General features: G+C 28.3%; 2 protein-coding genes across 6 annotated transcripts in view; both read right to left on the bottom strand.

Annotated features, from left to right (window-relative positions):
* LOC111620186 (mitochondrial coenzyme A transporter SLC25A42-like) overlaps positions 1-9236 on the bottom strand; it is a 19597-nt gene extending 10361 nt beyond the window's left edge. Inside the window, exon 1 of one of the 3 annotated variants that reach the window (XM_023362074.1) lies at positions 9216-9236. The gene's annotated coding sequence lies outside the window, so the exon portion shown is untranslated. Of the gene's footprint in view, positions 1-6247; positions 6398-6479; positions 6604-9215 lie in introns of those variants that run through there. The other 2 variants (XM_023362072.1, XM_023362073.1) reach the window with 2 other exon arrangements.
* A 2483-nt stretch (positions 9237-11719) lies between these two features.
* Positions 11720-27525, bottom strand: part of LOC111620185 (V-type proton ATPase subunit F-like) — a 45777-nt gene continuing 29971 nt past the window's right edge. For all 3 annotated transcript variants that reach the window (XM_023362071.1, XM_023362070.1, XM_023362068.1), the window contains exon 5: positions 11720-11932. In XM_023362071.1, coding sequence (XP_023217839.1) covers positions 11903-11932 — 30 coding nt within the window. In that variant the 3' untranslated portion in view covers positions 11720-11902. The remainder of the gene's footprint in view (positions 11933-27525) is intronic.

Below are 27525 nucleotides of genomic sequence, written 5' to 3'. Positions count from 1 at the left end.
TTTTAATTTATATGAATGTTTAACGGAATAATATACAGCCTATGTCCACCCTGAAGATCCATTCTAAATATTGGTGAAAGAATTTTTGAAATCGGATGAGTAGTTTCGGAGATTACCTGCTGCAACGAAACTTACTTACATACAAACATTACCTCTTTATATATTAGTATAGATAAAATCACTTGATTAAAATATAATAAAATATAATACATTACAATAATAAAACATAAAAATCTACAATACACATTAAAAGATGTATAATACAAAAAAAATCAACAAGGATACAGTAAATCTTTACATATCTTTTTAAAATAAAAAAAGTCTAAATAAAGAACGTCTTGAATGTCCTATTGAGGATACTGCACAAATAAAAAAAAAGCCTCTAGTTATACTTAATTGACATTTATGAATAGAAAGACAAGATTTTTTATGTGCATTAGAATCAGGACATAAAGACCAAGCTTTATCAAGAAATAAAAGACATTAAAAATTATCAAATTCAAAATATATTGTAAATAATTTTCCTTCTGATCTCTATTTAAAAACATTAAGCTAAAACCAAAAATAGAATTTCCAATTCCATTTCTAACAGGATGACAAGAAAGTTGAACAAGCAAATATTCACATATTTGCTTGAAATTTCCATGTTTTTGATTGCAAATGTAAATTAAATGAATTAATGAAAATATAAAAATAAGCTTTTCAACTAACTGAATTAAATTCTTTTAACATTGATCTTTAAAATATACATTGACATTACAAAACAAAATTTATCTTCATGAACAGAATACTTTCGTCTTAATTACATTTAAGATATCCTCAATTATTTGCAATCTTCAAAAGAATTAGAATATTGAATTTATTTTGAATAGATAAAAATCTTTAATATCCAAATTATTTACAAAATACAGCTTGAACTTCACACCAAATATCACATAAAAAGAATAAAAACACACTGAGTACAGCATTAATAGTTCTTTATTTTTGCTAGCACTTTCAATGAATTTATGTTCATCATCTTCAGGCAAACAAAATTTGAAAATAGAACACAAAATTCTAATGCAAATGGAACAATTATTATTTAAATTGAAATTAAAAGTTGTAATGAGCATGCTCAAAATTCAATTACTCAAGATATTGAAATGTCACATGCTGCGCATGCATGGGATGTATACCCATGTCATGGGTTTAATTGCAGACATATACAGTAGAGCCTCGAAAACTCGGCACTCCGGATAACTCGGCCACACCCTGGCAGAGCAAAAAAATCCTTAGTTAAATAATTTTCATTATAGACAGCTTTATAAAAGTATAAAAGCTCTCGTAAAGTATTTTTCTGAGGTCTGTCTTATCAGGTAAATTACTGTACATAGTGTATTCATTAATTTTCATTTTCATGTAGTAAAGGCTCTATGCCTTCATAAAGGACATACTTTTCCTTTAAGGGTATTTGGGCAGTTTATTCTCTGTTGTATTCTCAAGCAAACAATACATACAAATACAGTACAGTATTTTCTGAGGAAACACGCATACTTATCCTTTTTTAACCCCATTTCCGATAACCCGGCATTTTCACAAACTCGGCCACCCTTCGGTCCACATTAGGCCGAGTTTTCGAGGCTCTACTGTATCACTGTTTAGCTGTTTATATAGTGCAACCCACATGCTGGGCATGTCAAGCGTGGGAGTGTTGCATGGCTCCCAGATTGTTGTAAAGATATTGAAAACAAGTTTCTGGTTGCTGCAGCATCTGAGTAGTAGTGTTTGGAACAGAACTACAATGGGTTGTAGTTCTGTTCGAGCACCTTTTTTGTGAGCTCTGTGATACACTTTCCTTTCACCACATGATCCTGGTGCTCAGCTAGGCAGCTAGCAAGCATTCATATTGTGGCCTCAATGTACTTTATGTTCACTCTCATTATGGGATTCTCCAACAGCACAGCATAGACTCCCAATTTTTTAAAAGTGAATAATTTATCCCAATTATTGTAGATGAGTCTGCACAAATTTGGTAGCAGAAATAGGGGCAGGAGAAAGTTATACTGCCTGAATATACAGCAAATGTGTATGGAAAAGGGTCTGAGGTATGGTAATGGCTGGTGAATTATTGACACCTCCCTCTTGTTATGCAGTGTTTTGCTTGGAAATAGATATTCCATGACCATATTACACATATGCATGAACTTAGCACATGAAAAACCATCTGTGCATACTGCCAAACTGATGATGCTTGACTCAATGTTTAGGGGTTATCCATAAATGACATCCATACTGGGAGGAGGGACAAAGGGAGTTGAACTTTAATGAAATAAAATGGACATCCATTGAATTTTATACTTTATGCATTTTATTATTCATAAACTGATAGAGGTTTGAGGGGGGGTGAGTTTTGTTGGACATCTGAAGAGGGGAGGGGTTATGGAAACTTGGACAAATTGGGACATTGGGGGGAGGAGTAAAAATTTCAAAGAAAAATGCAGACATAATTATGGACAGTCCCTTACAAGTGCTTGCATTGACAGTAATAAGAATGCTCTTCTAGTGAGGACAGTAATAGTGGTATCAACATATCACAAAAGTTGGAAAGCAACTGCAGGGATGATATGAGGCACCTTATTAAATTTATGGAAAACTGAGAATAGTAGCTCTTCAAGGGATCTATGTATGCATAAATTCAAGAATGTTATTGCCACATCAACTTCTTTTTCCCAAGTGAAGTTAATAGAGTGGTACACACTGAACGTTTGTTATTAACATGAGAAATGTCTCGCCTGTGTCCTCCCATGCTTTGAGAATATCATCAACATAACACAAGCACAACAGCAGGTAGTGATGATGAACATGAGTTCATTGAAAGTGTTAGTGAATATAAAAAACTATTAATGCCACACTCAGTGTGTTTTTACTTTTTGTATTTTGTAAATAAAAATATTCAAATAAAATTTAAGTTTTAAAGTAATTTTATTTCATTTGAAGAGTTAATGTGATTTTATTTCATTTATATACTTAGAAATACCAAGCACACAATTTACAGACTCAAATCTTATTTTCAACATTCTAATTTTTCAAGCATTCTATTTTGTAATGATTGAGAATGCCTTGAATATAAATGGAGGTAAAAGTATATTTTATTAAATAAATTCACTTATTATTGATATGTATGTGCTTTAGACATAAGCTTTAAAAGAATTTAATTCAATTAGCTAAAAAACTTGTTTATATGCAATCTTCAATGATTGTCAACAACAGACAAGTGCTCATCAAATTATTGATCCTCAAGCCAGGTTTGAATTCAATTTAAACAATCATTATTGGATAAACTTCAGAACAGAACACTGGTTAGTTTAAATTAAAAATTAATTAAAACAAAAGAATAGGTTATATTCATAAGGGCTGGCATTCATTGAGGGAGGCGAGTTTCATGCCATACTTGCAAATGTTCAAAACAAGCTTATGATATGTTTTTGCCAGCCTAACAATAATGTAATTGTCTGAATTTTCCATTATTACAGTTTCTATTTTTACATTATGGTTATACTGGCCAAATTGTAAACTTGTTTTGAAGAGTTGCTAGAATGACATGAAACTAGTCTTCCTCAATGAATGCCAGTTCCTTTAGAGAGGAGTATACCCCCTTTTTTCCCCCTGTACTATCATAATTTTTAAAGTATTTCCAAGTGATGTTTCATTTTTTATTCTTTTCATCTATACTTGCTGTCCCCGTTATAGACCGAGATCACAAATGTAATAGAAAAAATCCCAAAACTTTCTATTAGTGTTGCCACCTTTTCAAAATCACTGACCTGGATGACAGGTGAGGTTTGTTCGAACAGAAGTTCCTGACGCATGCGCAATGTCATTTTGCAGTGCATGCCGGTTCTAAATCAGTTACAGTTAGGGACTAGGGAGACTTGGGTAGGAGTAACGGAGTAACGTAAGTAACCTAAATTAAGAAAAACAACTACAGATGACTTATCTCTATTGGATATTGGAGACGTGTACAAATACGAATCATACAAGCAAAAAAAAAAAAAAGTTGACAGGTTGGGCACGATATTCCCGCCAGACAAAATTAATAGTTCACCTGGACAGTGAGTCAATTCCCGGACTGTCCGGGTGAAAACTGGACAGTCCAGAAATCGATTTTATTTCCAGACATTAATACATGAAATAGACATTCAATCCAATTTCTCACTACTCAAATCAGGCCAATAGCCATAATATGAATCAGTTCAACATTAATCAATCAGTATTCTTAATCATTAAAATTTAACAAACACATCAAATACTTGATATGTTTGTTATTTGAATATTTTGATAATAGATTCAAAATTCATAAGATTTGTGAACAGAGATATCAACTGATAAAATAAAATAAGTTAATAACAAAGCAACCGGTTGTTTATAATAGATGTCTCTTTCTTATCAAATACAAAAAACAAGTCAGATAATTCTTGCAAGATATATGTATGAGATTAGACAAATATTTATCTGATATAAAACTTTCTATTTACATCAGGAAACCTCAAAAAAAGAGTATTAATCATTATCTAAAATTATATACGAGTTCATAATAGTTCTTCTCAATATCAGGTGTGGTAGCTTATTTAATTGTACCTATGTAATAGTGTCATCCAATACACATTCATGTTTTTTGGATTATATAAAATATCATTGTTAGAGTCATATAATTAGAAAAGCGTTGCTCTGTCTTCTGAGCATTTACACTGAAGAGGGGCTCATATAGGCCCGAAATGCATTTGTGATTTGCAATAAAGGAGTACCTAACCTTATAGCTGAGAGAAAGTCTACCGTGTTTTACTGATTCGGATTAGAGAGACATATACTCAAACTTCATAATAGTTATCAATTTCTTAAACTAAAAAGAATAAAAAATTAATATGATATTATTTTTTTCTTAATAGGTGTCTTTTCCCTAGTAGAAATAATCTAACCTTTTCACATAAATAAAAAACAATAATGTAATGTATTTATAACACATTACGCTTAAAAAATTATATATATAAAATTTTTCAAAATTATGGGAAAATAAATAACCACACACAATGTATTAAACAATTTCCCAGTTTGCCTTTTAAGGAAGAGCAGCTTTTCTACAAAAAGAACAAATTAACCTTTACGCATAAAAATAAAGTGTAGCAGTAACTTTTTTTTTTTAAATTAACAAAACAGTGATTTTAAAAATAATTTTAAAATAACAATTTTTTTCAAAAAATAAACCGGCATTAATTACAGTTCACTATAACTAACATCAGTGGCGCATTATCCTATGGGGCATCTTTTCTAAGTAAATTTTCCCCTAAAAAATTTCTCCGAGGAAAAACATCCAAAGTCGATGCCATACATGGGGCCTCCAATTCGATTTATGCTCGGGCCTCGCAAAGCTATAACACCCCACCAATCAATATTAAAATTCAGAGTAAATTCAGTAAATTATATAGATTAATAAATAGCATTAATATTTTAATGACATGTAATTAAATTATTCACCAGAAATCTACTCAATAAATAATAAATTTCAATGCAATAGAATAGAAATTCTATTTTAAAATATTACCATTAGAGTAGTGTAATTAAGAAGTCAGAACTTTATAATTTTTACAGATACAACCAGTTTTTTCAAAAAATAAACAAACATTAATTAGAATTCATTATGTTAATATCAGTGGCGCATTATCCTACGGGGAAAAAGGGACAATTGATTCGAGGCCCCACCAACAGTGAGTCTTGAACCAATCTTTTATAGTAAATTTTTCCCTAAGAATTTCCCCAGAGAAAAATGTCCGAAGTCGACACCACACGCGGGGCCCTCCAATTTGATTTTTGCCTGGGCCTTGAAAAGCTATAACACCCTACCAATCAATATTAAAATTCAGAGTAAAGTAATGTAATTAAGAAGCCATATCTTTATAATTTTTAGATACATCTATATTGAAAAAAATAGATAGAATTAAAAGGAAGATAAAAACTGGAGAACACTTCAAAAACATTAAATAATCTGACTTCTTAATTACACAGCATTTTCATCTGAAAAAAAATTATATAGATTAATAAAATAGCATTAATATTTTAATGACATGTAATTAAATTATTCACCAGAAATCTACTCAATAAATAATAAATTTCAATGCAATAGAATAGAAATTCTATTTTAAAATATTACCATTAAATTTATAATACAGAAAAAGAGATAATAAATTATAAACAAAGTTAAAAGCCTGCATACTTATTCTAATTGCTTAATAAAAGTAGAATTAAATGGAGAAATATGAGCAAACATCGACATCGAAAGACGAATATGGATGAACGATCGTCGTCTGTTTATATTTATAGCAACAGACTATAGTTGTGTAACTCAAAACCATTTGCCGAAAGGCATTTTATATACGAAAGAAGGTATTATTAATATAATAACAAACTATAATAAATAATAAATAATAATAATATAGTTTTTATACCTAAATAATTACATCTTGGTCGAGTTTGCGCCTTGAATATACCGCATTCGATGTCGTCTGCGTTTGTTTAGTCGATCGCACGTGACATTCAGGACACGCACGTACACCACAGCAGGTGGACGGATTCTAAAATTTTATTAATAATTTTACGTAACTGATTAACTGGTATTATTTTGAGTGTGGTTTTTTTATGTAATATTAATCACGATTTTGTGAGTAATTTTTTAATTATGTATTATGTAAAAATAAAAGAGTCACGTGAACGAGGTTATGACCTACGACCTTCGTTATGTAATAGGGTGAGAAACGTGAATGGCGATTTATTTTTATCTGCATTGAGAGATAGGTTTAAAATTATCTATTTTTGCACTAAATTAATTTCATTTTATCTCCGACGGGTATTAAATGTAAATAATTTTAATAAATAAAATTGATGCTATCGATTTTTTTAATTTTATTTTTATTTTTTGAAATGCTTCGTTTTTCCGTTAATGGCGCTTTGTTGCATTTTAATATTTTAAAAAATAACTTTAAATTAACTAATTACGTCTATACAAGTATTTTAAATATACTGAATACAACACACACATATTATACATATACATATTTTTTCCCCATAAAATATTTATCTATTTAATTATGACGTCATCATATAAATAAAATAATTTTTTAATAATTTCTTAAGAGACCGACGCGACACGCAGCGATAAATATAAAATGCGTTCAATTCGACTTTTTTTATTTCTTCCTTTTATTAACGAGACACGCTTCTTCATTAATATAATTATTTCCAACCAAAATCGAATAAGTGTCATATATAATGGAAATAATTCGCGCAAGACGGAAATCAGCGCGTCGCATCCTTGAACAAACCGCGACGCGCCACGCTAACTACAAAATCTGTTAGCTTTGCTCAGTTTTCCTCATAACATGATATTAGATTCGTCACTCGTACAATTATCTCGCATTTAATTGGTCATTGCAATCGCATGCTACAAAGTAATCAGTGCCGTGACAAAGGCAACATGCGAGAAGTCGAAATATAAAACTATTCGCATGAAGTAGTTTAACGAAAATTATGGAAGTAGCTGAAATCGTATCAATTTTAACGAACTTTATCGACGTTTCTCTCTTAATATTAAACAATGTGGCTCAGACGTCGCACGATTTTTTGACGACGATGACGACGACCCCAATAAAAAAATTGTGAACTCGATTAGACAGACATTCAAAAATCGATCATAACGATCGATCATTAATTAACGTATAATATATTAATATCGTTAAGAAAATAATAAATTGGCTTCTTTAAAAACTTCTTTATATATTAATATTTGTTATATGACGACGAACTTTTTAAAAGTTGCTTCGGTCACGTGGGTAACTGATCCCAAAAAAAAAAGCATTATAAACCCTATAAAAAGTTAAATATGTACAAATTTTATAAGACAAATTATCATTTTAAAATCATAAATCATATATGAATGAGCATTATTTGTGACTTTGCATAGCCGCGGGATTTATTCGAATATTTTCAAGGACGAGTTGTTTACGTTAAGAATTTAATGTTAAAAAATATTATTTCCGTTCTTTATTGATTTTTTTAAATGCTAATAAGTCGTCGACATAAAAAAATTACTTATATATGTTAGCACGAGTATTCATCATCTTTAATTGTCCTAGAAAGACATCTTATCTTCGAAGAATATTTTTATATTCGTTCTTGCTTATCTATTATTTGGGACGTTTGCCAATTGAATGTTTTTAATTATGCCATTTTATATAATTAACAAGTTTTTTAAATAACAAACTGAAGTTTTCCTTTATAAGACCTATTCATCTCATTTTATATTTAAACAAAAACATTTGTATAAGCAGATTTTGTCTGTATCATAAGTGGCATCTTATATTGCGACATCGCATGACATCGTGCGATTTTTACACCTATAATTAATATTTTTAAATATTCGTATTATAAATTCGTTGAAAATTGTCGTCGAATATATAAAAATTTTTAATTGCTTATTTTTTTATTTACTTAATATAAAAGAAAATAATGGAACATAAAATTAGTCACAAAAAGTTCAATCTATTATTTACTAATTATACAGATTCCATATTTTAAATATTGTTTCATTATGTTTGTTGTTTAAAGTTTATAATTTAATATAATTAAATTTTATTCTGATAATATACTAGATCCGATTGTTTATCAGATATAAATCGTTCCTAAAGTATTATATTCTCTTCCACCATATCAGTTTAAGACATGATTGATAAGAAATGATGAATGATAACAAATGTGTTTTATCTGTAAAGAACTAATTGAGTTTTTGTCTTATTTTCAAAATCAATAAGAGCACCTGGATCTAAATCAAAACTCTTCTATTAAATTTAATTATAATTATAATAATTCAATTTTTCATGTATACACAATTATCCAATTACAATCATAAGGAATAATGAATTAATTTTTTAAAATTATTATAAGATGAAAGAGCCTTTTACATTATTAAAAAATTACTATATTTATAAATTAAAATTTTGTATATTATCAAATCAAGTTTATATTTAGTGAAAATCAATTAACTTGATCAGTTACTTAATTGGCATTATTAATCACATAAAATTAACTGATACATGAGAATATCTTATCATTACTTTTTTATATTGTTTTAAAGCATATTATAAGATATTGATAATAAAAAATTCTAAAAGATAATTATTAAAACACACCTTTGGGCCACTTTCTGCTGCTTTGATTCAAACTCGAATTTTGCAAAGTGACTATAATTTTGATTAGTGAGAACTTTTTTAATATTTCTGTCGGAAAAATCACATGACATTTTATCAATTCCTAATCATTCTAATCAAAAAGTTTAAAGTTCAAAGTTATAAATAGTAGAAAGTATTCATTAAATATATAAACATGTACATTATAATTTTTTTTAGAATTATCAGATCCAAACTGTTGGTACTTTTAACATGTGCATTACTATATCTTATATTGATGCTATGTGAGATTTGTAAAAGTAAAATAATAAAATTTGCAATTTTATAATTTATATTAATTTATTTGTATCTGTCATCAGTATTCTACTAATATTTTTTATAAATTTATGTTACAATAGTCTTTATCTGAAGTGTATATATGTATGTACTGTATATATATACATACAGTATATACACAGCAATTTCCCAGAAAAAAAAAATATATATATATATTTTTTCTAGGAAATTATTGTATATATCTTTATTTCTTACAACTGTATTCACAACCAAGGATCAAGAACTAGAAGTTAACCAATTACCATTCACTTTACTTTTAGTATGTGAACACCTATCATTTTCTAACTCTAACTCTTATCCTTGGTTCTGAATACAGACATCAGAGAGATAACATTTGTTCAGAAAAAAATAATTGTAAACATGTATCCATATATAATTGATGAAATGGATAGACAGATAAACATTCTCAATTATCATCAGCTCTAATTATATCTCAGAAAACTTAAATCCTGTTACAAAATGCCTTATAAAGGAACTTTTCTATTTTTATAACAAATTAACTGTTATATTTATATATATAGTAAATTTTAATACTACTATCTGCATATTTAATCTATAGCTGAAATCTATAGTAGACATATAATAATTAACATGTCCCAAATAACACTTCCTTTATTGAGTATAGTAAAAAAGCCTTATTATTAATTTATATTTAATAACAATCAATCAATCAAATTTATTGCTCATAGGTTTCACTAGCTTGAGGATACAATATTACAATTGATTAATAATTCATGAATAATTATAATTAATAAAAATTATTATATTTGGAAAATTTCATATTCATATGAAACATAAATTTAGTAATGGAAATAGAAATAGATATACTTGTCTCTTAATCAACATATTGATTCAAATCACCACTTAAATATAAACTCTAAGCCAAAATCAACAAAATATAAAGAATGGAATTATAAAAGTTATTAATTTTAAAATTAATTTTGTTTTATTTTGTTACAATATTTTTTTTTATACATTTTAACCAAGCTATATAATCTGTTATGTGTAGATAAATAGTACTTGAAGTTAATGTTTAATGTAAATGCAAATAATTTAATAACTTTTAAAGTTAGCTTGAAAAATCATTACCATTTATATCAGCTCATTGGAAAAAGCTGTGTTTAGATTAATTTGTGTTAAAAGTGAATCACAAATTAAATTACAATGCTATTCATTGTAAGGATTGCTAGAATTTGGACTAAAATAAATAGAAAAAGACCAATATTGAAATATGAATGAATATATTTACTATAGTCTTTCCCAGAATAAGAATAGAGCCAATATTTATTAGTCTATACATGCAAAGGAAAATAGTACCATGTTCATTATGAAGTAATTATGTTTGAACTGTTATAAATTATTTTAAATTTTGATATTTTTGCAAAAAATTTGAGATTATAAAAAAACAAAAATATCACATCATCATATGATGTAATGTTTGAATTTTTGAAGTTTTTATTCTGTTCTAATTTATACAACTTTGCTTCATTGCTTAGCTATGGTGGTAGAAGTTGATACATATTTGAGTTCAGATCTATTCTTATTCTGAAAAATGCTATAAACACTTATTATAATTAAAACAAGATAGTGCTTTACCTATTATATAATAAAAATAATCACGCTATTATATTAACTAACAATAACAGATAGGAAAAGCTATTTCTGTGGATAAGTATAATGATAATACAATTTTAAAATATTACATAAAACTCTAGGATAAGAATGTATAGGTTTCGTCCAGAAAAATAGTTTCAGTTGAAATTATTTCATAATATTTATAGTATTGCAATAAATTCCATTAAAAAATTTCAACAACATTAAAGATGCTATCATATTGTTTAATAATATGTTTTCACAATTATTGGATAAAATTTAGTGTGTTACAGAAAAATGTATGAAATGACTGTTTATAAATAAAATAAAAAATATTTAGTAATATTTCAAAATGATTCCATTTCTTAACTAATATAACTTATGAAAAGTTTCAATCAATTTTTACTTTATTTAATATAATACATTTTATAACATTCATGAATAAATAATTTATGCAACAACATTTATTCTAAAACTATAAATTATTTATACATTTCTTAATGCATAGTTTACTTGAATACAAAAATATTACAAATAGTTTTAAATAAGTATACACAAAAAATTTTCAACATTTTCCGTACATTTTATTCTGCTGATAATCATTTTAAAATTTTGCTCCAATTATTTTAATTATATAAATATACACTGTATATATAATTTTTCCAACTTAGTAACTGATATATGCTTATGGAATTCTTTATATCTTTGTAATAATAATGAAAATCTTTATATACAAGAGATAAAGACATTCAAATAAATAATTAACGATAATCTTCAGCACTAAAAAGTCCCTGGAAAAAAAATTCACGAATTAGCCAAATTCAAGTAATCATTTTATATATTTATAATAAATTGTAACAATACCCATAACTAATCATTCTTAATCTTAATTAACTTTTTAATATAATGCTAAGTAAAACAAATATTAAATAAAATGACAGAAGATAATATCTAACTATTCTATATATAATTGTAATTATAAATGTGTTTTCATATAATTTCAATTATTTAAGATAAATGTGGATTACACAATAGCATTTACAACAAAAAAAAACCATATATTTTACTGTTAGCATAAATTTTAAAAATTAAGACAAATATTTTATTCTAAAGAAATTTTATATGAAACTGCTTTTCTTAATATTACTAGAATCAATTTAAAATAAATCATAAAAGTATTTAAAATAATATTTGCAATGAAGTCTACAAATATTTCTTTAAGAACAATAATTGTTGTGTGTCTCATATTTAGAATGAAGCTGACATGCTGTAGTTCACATATGCACAGAAAAAAAGTTCAATCTTTTATTACGTGTAGAAAATAATATATAAAAGATGCACTAGAAAATTATTGAACACATTTAAATTGCTAGTAATCTAGTAAATAAAATTATCTAGTAAATAAAATTTAAAATGCTGCAATAATTTCAAAAATAGAAATCTTGACATGCCACAGGTCATTAGGTCAGCAATGACTTATTTTTAAAAATTCTTTAAATAGTGAAATAAAAGATGTCATGGAAAGAATTGAAGGTTGGGACAATTGCTTAACTATGGCAGCAAAATAATACACAACAGATTGTTCCAGGTTTTGAATAGTTCCAGACTACAGTACTGTATTATTGTTAAATAATAATACTGATACATAATTATAATTATGGAAATATTTCTTTAAATTTTTTGACAGATGATTATTTCATAAACTGATAAATGAATTTGAATCTTGAGATAACATGGAATATAATAAATGCTGTCGTAAATCATAACTATGAGTTTTACAAAGCAATAAATTGAATAGAATATAAAAGAAACGGCATACAATATCAAGTAAAAGCAAAATTCCCACTGATTTCAATTTAATATATTAAATTTCATATTGTTACNGCCCATTTTGACAGGTGCCCGTCGAATGCAGGTGGTCGCCTAAGCAGTTTTCACTGTACTTTATGATAGTGTAATTTGAATGCCAGTTTCTCACAAACTTCTTGAAATGAGCACAAAGTACTCCTTGGTAGATGTGAGTAATATTTCAACATATTGCTCTTAGCTGGCATTATTGTAAGTGGATGTTTCTTGCTTTCTCTAAACTTTATAGACATTAATCTGTACTGTATTTCACTCACCAAATATTGTTACTTTTTCAAATAGTGTTTTTTTCTTGGTGGCCACGAAATGCTTCTGTCAACAGTTTGTGCTAAAAAAAATATCTTGGGTAGTATAATAGTTAATCTGATGATTTCTTTCTATGTAGTTGATCTACATATAAGTAGAGGAGAAGGTGGTATTATGGAACCCCATTACATTTTAGTGAATGGTAAACAAGGTATAACTACACCCACATTTTTTGCGTGAAAAGTACTGGTAACTATTAAACTAGAATGTTCCTAATTGGATTTTTCGCTAGTGTAACTATAAGTATGGTTTTTGAAGGCTTTTGTACAAAAAGTCAGAAAGTCAGCTTAGAGAAAATTGGATGGTAATATGGAACCTTACTGTATATTTTCAAAAAATGCTTTAATGTATCCAAAAACAAATAGAAAAGTACAAAAAATGTTAATTAATTACAAAATTATTTACTCCAATGTATTTTATTGCAAAAATACTTTTATAATAGAAAAATATAACCTCCATCAACAATATATATTCCAGCAGCTCTTTTTTGATATTCTCAGGAAGAATTGACTTTCTACCTAGTGTCTTTTTCACAAATTGCTTCAGATGAATGTCTGCTTGCAAAGAGAGAGTTTGGAGGAGTTGAGTTCCATGTTACTGTAAAAGTACCAATGGGGTCCGTATTTCACGCATCACCATCTTGAATTAACTTATGTCTGTCAAGACCAAAATTTAAAAAACTTGAACATCACACAGATTAATATGTACTCCTAAGTCTCGAATGGAATACATGAACCAGTGAACCTACAACTACACGATTTATATTTAAAAAATAATTAAATTCACTTAGCATTCAAAACTTTCGAATTTTGAAAAAAACAAATTTGCTGATTCACTACGGACAAGCGTTTAACTGAAGTGAAACGGGTTTTCCCCTTGCTATGGTTGTCTGCCTAGTTCAGTTCAGCCACAATCCGCTACAGTTCGCCTTTATCATCAGTTCGAAATGCAGTGGTTCCATAATACCTGCAATGTTCCATAATACCACCTTTTCCTCTATAGTTTTAGAACTAGACTTGTGAAAAGGGAAAACCATATTTTATTATATTATTAAATATCAAAAAATCAAGTTATATGGTTTGAATTTATACTTATATGGTTTTAGTTTATTTTTATACTTACATATAAACAAATTTTAATAGTTAAAAAATATGAATATTTGTAGCAGGGGATGCAACTGCTAGTGCAATGCCACAACAAATGAAAAATTATTTTGTATTTTAATTTCATTTCACAGTAATTTTTAATGATATTCCAAAAAATTTGAATTTATCATAGCTTTCTTTCCAAAAAAACTAAAATAAAATGTTTTAAATGAAATTAGAAATTAGCTAGATATTATTGGTAAAAAATCATTTTCAATGTACAATATTAATATAACAGATATAGCTCTAAATTCAAATAAAACATACTTTATTTAAAATTTAAAAAACAAAAAAAAAAAAAAAGATTTCAATTTTATATAATATTAATTATATCAAAAAATGATATATGATTACACATTTACATTAAACTTTCATTGCATTACTTACTTCTCATGTTACTTAGTTTTATATTGCACTTTTTTCCTAAATATCATATTATTACTTATATTGATGTTGCAAAACAGATTAACTTACAAAACTATAATAAGTGATTTGGCTTTTTCTTTTTTAATTTCTGAAATATTTTAGTATGTGCAAATCAACTGACAATATGAATTATTTAAGTACTTGTCTAAACATTCTATACAAATAATGAAAAAGTCAGATTGCATTAATTCAAAGCTGTCTACAGGTCCTGGCACAATAAAATTATACGGTTTTCCATATGATTTTATCAAGTCAAAATTATCAGTACTTTTAACTTAAACCTATTTTCCCACGTACCCTCCATTCTTTGATAGGTATGTGATCTTCACTACTCTTATATTCATGTGAATACAGATGATTAAGATAAACATTGACTCCATGCTGAACACATCGTTATGCTATTATAATCTTACATCAACATCTTTTTACTAATACAGTAAATTTATGTTCTGGAATTCTGATTGGGACAAAACACATTTTGCATACAGTTTATGATGCTCAAGAGTGCTGTCAAGCATTCTGTATTCTGAGTGCCTTGACAGCATGCTCAAAAGTACCATAAACTGTATACAATTTTGTATTCCTTCTGTGAACAGATTTGTGAGAAACACCTTGATAACAGGAAATTTACAGGCACAGAAATTTGAGAAAATCAGATACTAACCTCATTAACTCNCATGTTCTATGCCCAAGATCTTCAAATATTCTATATTATGTTCCATTTATTTTTCTGTACAAACAAAAATTTTTTCCTGATAATACAAAATATTCTATCTAAAACTTTGAATAACAAAATCCAGATTATTATTGTTAGCCTGCCTAAAAGGTTTAAAATGTAATACTATCTACATCACAACTATTTTCTCAACATTCTAAGATTTTTTAACTAAGAAGTTACTATTTTCAGATTTGCAGACTATACAAATTGGGTCAAGAGCCAGGAGCATCTTGATCTAAAAGATTAATTGTAATATTTTTAAAGAAATATAAGACTTTAAAATAAAAGACAACAGACATTATCTGAACTGAAAAAAGGCAACAGAACAAGTTTGCTACAGCTGCACTCCATTAATGAAACAGAGAGGTTTTCAGAAATTAAAACATTTAATAAATTTCATTATAGTATAATGTTTTTGGTTTGATGCTCATTGATATTTATTCTATACTTNCATTCTGTATTCTGAGTGCCTTGACAGCATGCTCAAAAGTACCATAAACTGTATACAATTTTGTATTCCTTCTGTGAACAGATTTGTGAGAAACACCTTGATAACAGGAAATTTACAGGCACAGAAATTTGAGAAAATCAGATACTAACCTCATTAACTCGATACTAACCTCATTAACTCAAAACTAACTTAAAGCTGGGAGTTTTTTACTCTTTAAACTTTGAAGTTTTACTATATATATAAACAGTAAATGCAATAGAAATTATTTAATTGAATTTTAGACTAAAAGTAACAAAAACAACATTCATTATTTTCCATGTTAATTATTTAATTCTGTTTGCAATATAAATGAACTAGCAGGTAAGCCCAGCATTGCCCACACAAAAAATAAAAACAAACATTAAGGTTATTTCGTACTTCTAACTATTCTATTATAATTTTTTTTATTATTTGATTTATATTTACAAAGGTTATCTTATGTAAAGGTTTATCACATCAAGTGCCCAATCTAACACATTTAAAAAATTTTTTATTCCTATACTGTACACAATTTAAAGAATTTTTAAAATGTGTTAGATTGGGCACTCGATGTGATAAATCCTTACATAAGGTAACCTTTGTAGTTAAGTAAATCAAATACTATAATATAGCAAACATTAAAATGAAAATCATATAAAGAGTTTGGTTATTTCAGACTACTATTGTCACGTTTGTCATGATACTCGGATGGTATGAAATGGCACAAATTCAATGGTATGACTTTTTTAAATAAAAAAAATCTTGTAAAAATGATAGAATAAATTTTTTAATATTTTGGCAACAGAGTGTATAAACTGTGGGAGGTGTGTTCTTGTAAATATTGAATTTATGGAAAAATTATTAGGCTGCAATTTGAAAAAATTGTAATCTATAAACGCCCATTGTTGTCACTTAACTATCTGTCCTTCCTTAATCTTGAGAAATGAGATAGACAGATGAAAGTTGAGACCAGATATGGAAATTGTAAGAGAGAGAAGACCAGATTAACTATATACAAACTTCTGATTTCTAATGCAAGTTATGTTATTACAATTCAAAAATTTTCCCTGGAGTTAGATACATAACTGGCATGACTGTAGTATTAACAGAAAAAGTATGATGTATGGGGGCAAAACACTACTAAACTCAACACAGGCAAGTGCTATGTGCTACCTGTCGTAGTAATGGCATAATGGCACATCTATTTCATGCTATATCATTGTCGCAGTAATTCAGTGAATAAAATATATATATATATATTTAAATTATATCCTTTTTATTGTAAGAATTATATTTAGTTAATTATTTTGTTAACTTTATTGCCAATAGACGGCCCTACATGTAACTCAAAATCAAATGTAAATAAAAATTGATTTATAGAAATGCAATCGATATTTTGGGGTTGGATCGGTATGACATTATTTAAGTTAGAAGTATTTGAACAGAACTACCGAGTTTCATTGCAATTGGTCAAATGGCCTAGGAGTGTATAATGAACAAACATCCTCATTTACATATACAGTAGACCCCCTATAATGCTTAGATACGTTCCACGCTAACCGAAAATTACGTTGTAGGAATGATTAAATACATGAGCCAATCGCAGCCCGATAGGTGGGAACTTTACGGACTAAGGCTGTTCGAAAGGTTTTCTTCTATAAAATTAATCGATTCTAGACTAATTTCACTCAACATTTCCAAAACACATATAATTTTTTGGGAATAATCTGTATAAACTATGCTATAAACAAAAAATTGTAGGATTACTTACCGAGTGTGCACCGTTCGACTACGCCGTTGCTCAAGCTTGTTATCGTCGCGGAATAGCGCACGAAACGGCGGCCGCGATTTCTGATAACGAATTTTTCGCAGAAAAATAACTTGACCTTTGGAGACATCATTAATATAAATAATTTTTATGGCCGTTGAATAAGAAGTGTTTCTTTCACAAGAAATGTATAAAATTAGTGCTGTATTAGACTTACGGTACCTAATTTACATACTGTGCAGACGATAATAAACTCAACTTACTAGCCTAAAATCTCCGTAGCGTGTTGCCAGGCGGCAGAAAGCATATATATAATTATAATAAAGTTACAATAAATTAAGTTAATATATAATTATATATACAGTACCTAATTTATATATAATTAATATATAATTATATGTACAGTACCTAATTTATATATAATTTATATATAATACTAAACAGACGATAGCAAACTCAATTTAGCCGCTCGTAGCGTGGCGCAGGGTCGGAGGAAAGTAGTTCGGCTGCTCATCCACTATTGGTCCAGACTCTATCAATCTTGTCGCGAAACGACGTTATAGGAGGTATTTTATACGAAAGTTTCTACTATTTTTTCGCTACATTATAGGAATTGTCGTTATAGGAACGTACGTTATAGGGGGGTCGACTGTATAGATAAGTACTATGGAAAAAAATAGTATAGAGTTTTTCCAACAAAAAATATTTTATTTTGAACTATTAATTATTTTAATTAGCTTAAATTGTTTACTATTAATATTCACATGTGAATTCTTTGTGAAAAAAAATAAACTGTATACTTTTGTAAATTCAAAAACAAAAATATTTAAATTATCAAATTCAAAATATATTGTAAATAATTTTCCTTCTGATCTCCATTCAAAAACATTAAGCTAAAACCAAAAATAGAATTTCCAATTCCATTTCTAACAGGATGACAAGAAAGTTGAACAAGCAAATATTCACATATTTGCTTGAAATTTCCATGTTTTTGATTGCAAATGTAAATTAAATGAATTAATGAAAATATAAAAATAAGCTTTTCAACTAACTGAATTAAATTCTTTTAACATTGATCTTTAAAATATACATTGACATTACAAAACAAAATTTATCTTCATGAACAGAATACTTTCGTCTTAATTACATTTAAGATATCCTCAATTATTTGCAATCTTCAAAAGAATTAGAATATTGAATTTATTTTGAATAGATAAAAATCTTTAATATCCAAATTATTTACAAAATACAGCTTGAACTTCACACCAAATATCACATAAAAAGAATAAAAACACACTGAGTACAGCATTAATAGTTCTTTATTTTTGCTAGCACTTTCAATGAATTTATGTTCATCATCTTCAGGCAAACAAAATTTGAAAATAGAACACAAAATTCTAATGCAAATGGAACAATTATTATTTAAATTGAAATTAAAAGTTGTAATGAGCATGCTCAAAATTCAATTACTCAAGATATTGAAATGTCACATGCTGCGCATGCATGGGATGTATACCCATGTCATGGGTTTAATTGCAGACATATACAGTAGAGCCTCGAAAACTCGGCACTCCGGATAACTCGGCCACACCCTGGCAGAGCAAAAAAATCCTTAGTTAAATAATTTTCATTATAGACAGCTTTATAAAAGTATAAAAGCTCTCGTAAAGTATTTTTCTGAGGTCTGTCTTATCAGGTAAATTACTGTACATAGTGTATTCATTAATTTTCATTTTCATGTAGTAAAGGCTCTATGCCTTCATAAAGGACGTACTTTTCCTTTAAGGGTATTTGGGCAGTTTATTCTCTGTTGTATTCTCAAGCAAACAATACATACAAATACAGTACAGTATTTTCTGAGGAAACACGCATACTTATCCTTTTTTAACCCCATTTCCGATAACCCGGCATTTTCACAAACTCGGCCACCCTTCGGTCCACATTAGGCCGAGTTTTCGAGGCTCTACTGTATCACTGTTTAGCTGTTTATATAGTGCAACCCACATGCTGGGCATGTCAAGCGTGGGAGTGTTGCATGGCTCCCAGATTGTTGTAAAGATATTGAAAACAAGTTTCTGGTTGCTGCAGCATCTGAGTAGTAGTGTTTGGAACAGAACTACAATGGGTTGTAGTTCTGTTCGAGCACCTTTTTTGTGAGCTCTGTGATACACTTTCCTTTCACCACATGATCCTGGTGCTCAGCTAGGCAGCTAGCAAGCATTCATATTGTGGCCTCAATGTACTTTATGTTCACTCTCATTATGGGATTCTCCAACAGCACAGCATAGACTCCCAATTTTTTAAAAGTGAATAATTTATCCCAATTATTGTAGATGAGTCTGCACAAATTTGGTAGCAGAAATAGGGGCAGGAGAAAGTTATACTGCCTGAATATACAGCAAATGTGTATGGAAAAGGGTCTGAGGTATGGTAATGGCTGGTGAATTATTGACACCTCCCTCTTGTTATGCAGTGTTTTGCTTGGAAATAGATATTCCATGACCATATTACACATATGCATGAACTTAGCACATGAAAAACCATCTGTGCATACTGCCAAACTGATGATGCTTGACTCAATGTTTAGGGGTTATCCATAAATGACATCCATACTGGGAGGAGGGACAAAGGGAGTTGAACTTTAATGAAATAAAATGGACATCCATTGAATTTTATACTTTATGCATTTTATTATTCATAAACTGATAGAGGTTTGAGGGGGGGTGAGTTTTGTTGGACATCTGAAGAGGGGAGGGGTTATGGAAACTTGGACAAATTGGGACATTGGGGGGAGGAGTAAAAATTTCAAAGAAAAATGCAGACATAATTATGGACAGTCCCTTACAAGTGCTTGCATTGACAGTAATAAGAATGCTCTTCTAGTGAGAGCAGTAATAGTGGTATCAACATATCACAAAAGTTGGAAAGCAACTGCAGGGATGATATGAGGCACCTTATTAAATTTATGGAAAACTGAGAATAGTAGCTCTTCAAGGGATCTATGTATGCATAAATTCAAGAATGTTATTGCCACATCAACTTCTTTTTCCCAAGTGAAGTTAATAGAGTGGTACACACTGAACGTTTGTTATTAACATGAGAAATGTCTCGCCTGTGTCCTCCCATGCTTTGAGAATATCATCAACATAACACAAGCACAACAGCAGGTAGTGATGATGAACATGAGTTCATTGAAAGTGTTAGTGAATATAAAAAACTATTAATGCCACACTCAGTGTGTTTTTACTTTTTGTATTTTGTAAATAAAAATATTCAAATAAAATTTAAGTTTTAAAGTAATTTTATTTCATTTGAAGAGTTAATGTGATTTTATTTCATTTATATACTTAGAAATACCAAGCACACAATTTACAGACTCAAATCTTATTTTCAACATTCTAATTTTTCAAGCATTCTATTTTGTAATGATTGAGAATGCCTTGAATATAAATGGAGGTAAAAGTATATTTTATTAAATAAATTCACTTATTATTGATATGTATGTGCTTTAGACATAAGCTTTAAAAGAATTTAATTCAATTAGCTAAAAAACTTGTTTATATGCAATCTTCAATGATTGTCAACAACAGACAAGTGCTCATCAAATTATTGATCCTCAAGCCAGGTTTGAATTCAATTTAAACAATCATTATTGGATAAACTTCAGAACAGAACACTGGTTAGTTTAAATTAAAAATTAATTAAAACAAAAGAATAGGTTATATTCATAAGGGCTGGCATTCATTGAGGGAGGCGAGTTTCATGCCATACTTGCAAATGTTCAAAACAAGCTTATGATATGTTTTTGCCAGCCTAACAATAATGTAATTGTCTGAATTTTCCATTATTACAGTTTCTATTTTTACATTATGGTTATACTGGCCAAATTGTAAACTTGTTTTGAAGAGTTGCTAGAATGACATGAAACTAGTCTTCCTCAATGAATGCCAGTTCCTTTAGAGAGGAGTATACCCCCTTTTTTCCCCCTGTACTATCATAATTTTTAAAGTATTTCCAAGTGATGTTTCATTTTTTATTCTTTTCATCTATACTTGCTGTCCCCGTTATAGACCGAGATCACAAATGTAATAGAAAAAATCCCAAAACTTTCTATTAGTGTTGCCACCTTTTCAAAATCACTGACCTGGATGACAGGTGAGGTTTGTTCGAACAGAAGTTCCTGACGTGCGCAATGTCATTTTGCAGTGCATGCCGGTTCTAAATCAGTTACAGTTAGGGACTAGGGAGACTTGGGTAGGAGTAACGGAGTAACGTAAGTAACCTAAATTAAGAAAAACAACTACAGATGACTTATCTCTATTGGATATTGGAGACGTGTACAAATACGAATCATACAAGCAAAAAAAAAAAAAAGTCGACAGGTTGGGCACGATATTCCTGCCAGACAAAATTAATAGTTCACCTGGACAGTGAGTCAATTCCCGGACTGTCCGGGTGAAAACTGGACAGTCCAGAAATCGATTTTATTTCCAGACATTAATACATGAAATAGACATTCAATCCAATTTCTCACTACTCAAATCAGGCCAATAGCCATAATATGAATCAGTTCAACATTAATCAATCAGTATTCTTAATCATTAAAATTTAACAAACACATCAAATACTTGATATGTTTGTTATTTGAATATTTTGATAATAGATTCAAAATTCATAAGATTTGTGAACAGAGATATCAACTGATAAAATAAAATAAGTTAATAACAAAGCAACCGGTTGTTTATAATAGATGTCTCTTTCTTATCAAATACAAAAAACAAGTCAGATAATTCTTGCAAGATATATGTATGAGATTAGACAAATATTTATCTGATATAAAACTTTCTATTTACATCAGGAAACCTCAAAAAAAGAGTATTAATCATTATCTAAAATTATATACGAGTTCATAATAGTTCTTCTCAATATCAGGTGTGGTAGCTTATTTAATTGTACCTATGTAATAGTGTCATCCAATACACATTCATGTTTTTTGGATTATATAAAATATCATTGTTAGAGTCATATAATTAGAAAAGCGTTGCTCTGTCTTCTGAGCATTTACACTGAAGAGGGGCTCATATAGGCCCGAAATGCATTTGTGATTTGCAATAAAGGAGTACCTAACCTTATAGCTGAGAGAAAGTCTACCGTGTTTTACTGATTCGGATTAGAGAGACATATACTCAAACTTCATAATAGTTATCAATTTCTTAAACTAAAAAGAATAAAAAATTAATATGATATTATTTTTTTCTTAATAGGTGTCTTTTCCCTAGTAGAAATAATCTAACCTTTTCACATAAATAAAAAACAATAATGTAATGTATTTATAACACATTACGCTTAAAAAATTATATATATAAAATTTTTCAAAATTATGGGAAAATAAATAACCACACACAATGTATTAAACAATTTCCCAGTTTGCCTTTTAAGGAAGAGCAGCTTTTCTACAAAAAGAACAAATTAACCTTTACGCATAAAAATAAAGTGTAGCAGTAACTTTTTTTTTTTAAATTAACAAAACAGTGATTTTAAAAATAATTTTAAAATAACAATTTTTTTCAAAAAATAAACCGGCATTAATTACAGTTCACTATAACTAACATCAGTGGCGCATTATCCTATGGGGCATCTTTTCTAAGTAAATTTTCCCCTAAAAAATTTCTCCGAGGAAAAACATCCAAAGTCGATGCCATACATGGGGCCTCCAATTCGATTTATGCTCGGGCCTCGCAAAGCTATAACACCCCACCAATCAATATTAAAATTCAGAGTAAATTCAGTAAATTATATAGATTAATAAATAGCATTAATATTTTAATGACATGTAATTAAATTATTCACCAGAAATCTACTCAATAAATAATAAATTTCAATGCAATAGAATAGAAATTCTATTTTAAAATATTACCATTAGAGTAGTGTAATTAAGAAGTCAGAACTTTATAATTTTTACAGATACAACCAGTTTTTTCAAAAAATAAACAAACATTAATTAGAATTCATTATGTTAATATCAGTGGCGCATTATCCTACGGGGAAAAAGGGACAATTGATTCGAGGCCCCACCAACAGTGAGTCTTGAACCAATCTTTTATAGTAAATTTTTCCCTAAGAATTTCCCCAGAGAAAAATGTCCGAAGTCGACACCACACGCGGGGCCCTCCAATTTGATTTTTGCCTGGGCCTTGAAAAGCTATAACACCCTACCAATCAATATTAAAATTCAGAGTAAAGTAATGTAATTAAGAAGCCAGAACTTTATAATTTTTAGATACATCTATATTGAAAAAAATAGATAGAATTAAAAGGAAGATAAAAACTGGAGAACACTTCAAAAACATTAAATAATCTGACTTCTTAATTACACAGCATTTTCATCTGAAAAAAAATTATATAGATTAATAAAATAGCATTAATATTTTAATGACATGTAATTAAATTATTCACCAGAAATCTACTCAATAAATAATAAATTTCAATGCAATAGAATAGAAATTCTATTTTAAAATATTACCATTAAATTTATAATACAGAAAAAGAGATAATAAATTATAAACAAAGTTAAAAGCCTGCATACTTATTCTAATTGCTTAATAAAAGTAGAATTAAATGGAGAAATATGAGCAAACATCGACATCGAAAGACGAATATGGATGAACGATCGTCGTCTGTTTATATTTATAGCAACAGACTATAGTTGTGTAACTCAAAACCATTTGCCGAAAGGCATTTTATATACGAAAGAAGGTATTATTAATATAATAACAAACTATAATAAATAATAAATAATAATAATATAGTTTTTATACCTAAATAATTACATCTTGGTCGAGTTTGCGCCTTGAATATACCGCATTCGATGTCGTCTGCGTTTGTTTAGTCGATCGCACGTGACATTCAGGACACGCACGTACACCACAGCAGGTGGACGGATTCTAAAATTTTATTAATAATTTTACGTAACTGATTAACTGGTATTATTTTGAGTGTGGTTTTTTTATGTAATATTAATCACGATTTTGTGAGTAATTTTTTAATTATGTATTATGTAAAAATAAAAGAGTCACGTGAACGAGGTTATGACCTACGACCTTCGTTATGTAATAGGGTGAGAAACGTGAATGGCGATTTATTTTTATCTGCATTGAGAGATAGGTTTAAAATTATCTATTTTTGCACTAAATTAATTTCATTTTATCTCCGACGGGTATTAAATGTAAATAATTTTAATAAATAAAATTGATGCAATCGATTTTTTTAATTTTATTTTTATTTTTTGAAATGCTTCGTTTTTCCGTTAATGGCGCTTTGTTGCATTTTAATATTTTAAAAAATAACTTTAAATTAACTAATTACGTCTATACAAGTATTTTAAATATACTGAATACAACACACACATATTATACATATACATATTTTTTCCCCATAAAATATTTATCTATTTAATTATGACGTCATCATATAAATAAAATAATTTTTTAATAATTTCTTAAGAGACCGACGCGACACGCAGCGATAAATATAAAATGCGTTCAATTCGACTTTTTTTATTTCTTCCTTTTATTAACGAGACACGCTTCTTCATTAATATAATTATTTCCAACCAAAATCGAATAAGTGTCATATATAATGGAAATAATTCGCGCAAGACGGAAATCAGCGCGTCGCATCCTTGAACAAACCGCGACGCGCCACGCTAACTACAAAATCTGTTAGCTTTGCTCAGTTTTCCTCATAACATGATATTAGATTCGTCACTCGTACAATTATCTCGCATTTAATTGGTCATTGCAATCGCATGCTACAAAGTAATCAGTGCCGTGACAAAGGCAACATGCGAGAAGTCGAAATATAAAACTATTCGCATGAAGTAGTTTAACGAAAATTATGGAAGTAGCTGAAATCGTATCAATTTTAACGAACTTTATCGACGTTTCTCTCTTAATATTAAACAATGTGGCTCAGACGTCGCACGATTTTTTGACGACGATGACGACGACCCCAATAAAAAAATTGTGAACTCGATTAGACAGACATTCAAAAATCGATCATAACGATCGATCATTAATTAACGTATAATATATTAATATCGTTAAGAAAATAATAAATTGGCTTCTTTAAAAACTTCTTTATATATTAATATTTGTTATATGACGACGAACTTTTTAAAAGTTGCTTCGGTCACGTGGGTAACTGATCCAAAAAAAAAGCATTATAAACCCTATAAAAAGTTAAATATGTACAAATTTTATAAGACAAATTATCATTTTAAAATCATAAATCATATATGAATGAGCATTATTTGTGACTTTGCATAGCCGCGGGATTTATTCGAATATTTTCAAGGACGAGTTGTTTACGTTAAGAATTTAATGTTAAAAAATATTATTTCCGTTCTTTATTGATTTTTTTAAATGCTAATAAGTCGTCGACATAAAAAAATTACTTATATATGTTAGCACGAGTATTCATCATCTTTAATTGTCCTAGAAAGACATCTTATCTTCGAAGAATATTTTTATATTCGTTCTTGCTTATCTATTATTTGGGACGTTTGCCAATTGAATGTTTTTAATTATGCCATTTTATATAATTAACAAGTTTTTTAAATAACAAACTGAAGTTTTCCTTTATAAGACCTATTCATCTCATTTTATATTTAAACAAAAACATTTGTATAAGCAGATTTTGTCTGTATCATAAGTGGCATCTTATATTGCGACATCGCATGACATCGTGCGATTTTTACACCTATAATTAATATTTTTAAATATTCGTATTATAAATTCGTTGAAAATTGTCGTCGAATATATAAAAATTTTTAATTGCTTATTTTTTTATTTACTTAATATAAAAGAAAATAATGGAACATAAAATTAGTCACAAAAAGTTCAATCTATTATTTACTAATTATACAGATTCCATATTTTAAATATTGTTTCATTATGTTTGTTGTTTAAAGTTTATAATTTAATATAATTAAATTTTATTCTGATAATATACTAGATCCGATTGTTTATCAGATATAAATCGTTCCTAAAGTATTATATTCTCTTCCACCATATCAGTTTAAGACATGATTGATAAGAAATGATGAATGATAACAAATGTGTTTTATCTGTAAAGAACTAATTGAGTTTTTGTCTTATTTTCAAAATCAATAAGAGCACCTGGATCTAAATCAAAACTCTTCTATTAAATTTAATTATAATTATAATAATTCAATTTTTCATGTATACACAATTATCCAATTACAATCATAAGGAATAATGAATTAATTTTTTAAAATTATTATAAGATGAAAGAGCCTTTTACATTATTAAAAAATTACTATATTTATAAATTAAAATTTTGTATATTATCAAATCAAGTTTATATTTAGTGAAAATCAATTAACTTGATCAGTTACTTAATTGGCATTATTAATCACATAAAATTAACTGATACATGAGAATATCTTATCATTACTTTTTTATATTGTTTTAAAACATATTAAAGACATTGATGATAAAAAAATTCTAAAAGATAATTATTAAAACACACCTTTGGGCCACTTTCTGCTGCTTAGATTCAAACTCGAATTTTGCAAAGTGACTATAATTTTGATTAGTGAAAACTTTTTTAATATTTCTGTCGGAAAAATCACATGACATTTTATCAATTCCTAATCATTCTAA

Source organism: Centruroides sculpturatus, unplaced genomic scaffold, assembly GCF_000671375.1.
Source record: "Centruroides sculpturatus isolate CEXI.00-Female unplaced genomic scaffold, Cexi_2.0 scaffold206, whole genome shotgun sequence".
NCBI classification, from domain to species: domain Eukaryota; kingdom Metazoa; phylum Arthropoda; class Arachnida; order Scorpiones; family Buthidae; genus Centruroides; species Centruroides sculpturatus.
The sequence above is the reverse complement of the archived record's forward strand: the minus strand, read 5'-3'. Positions and strand labels throughout refer to the sequence as shown.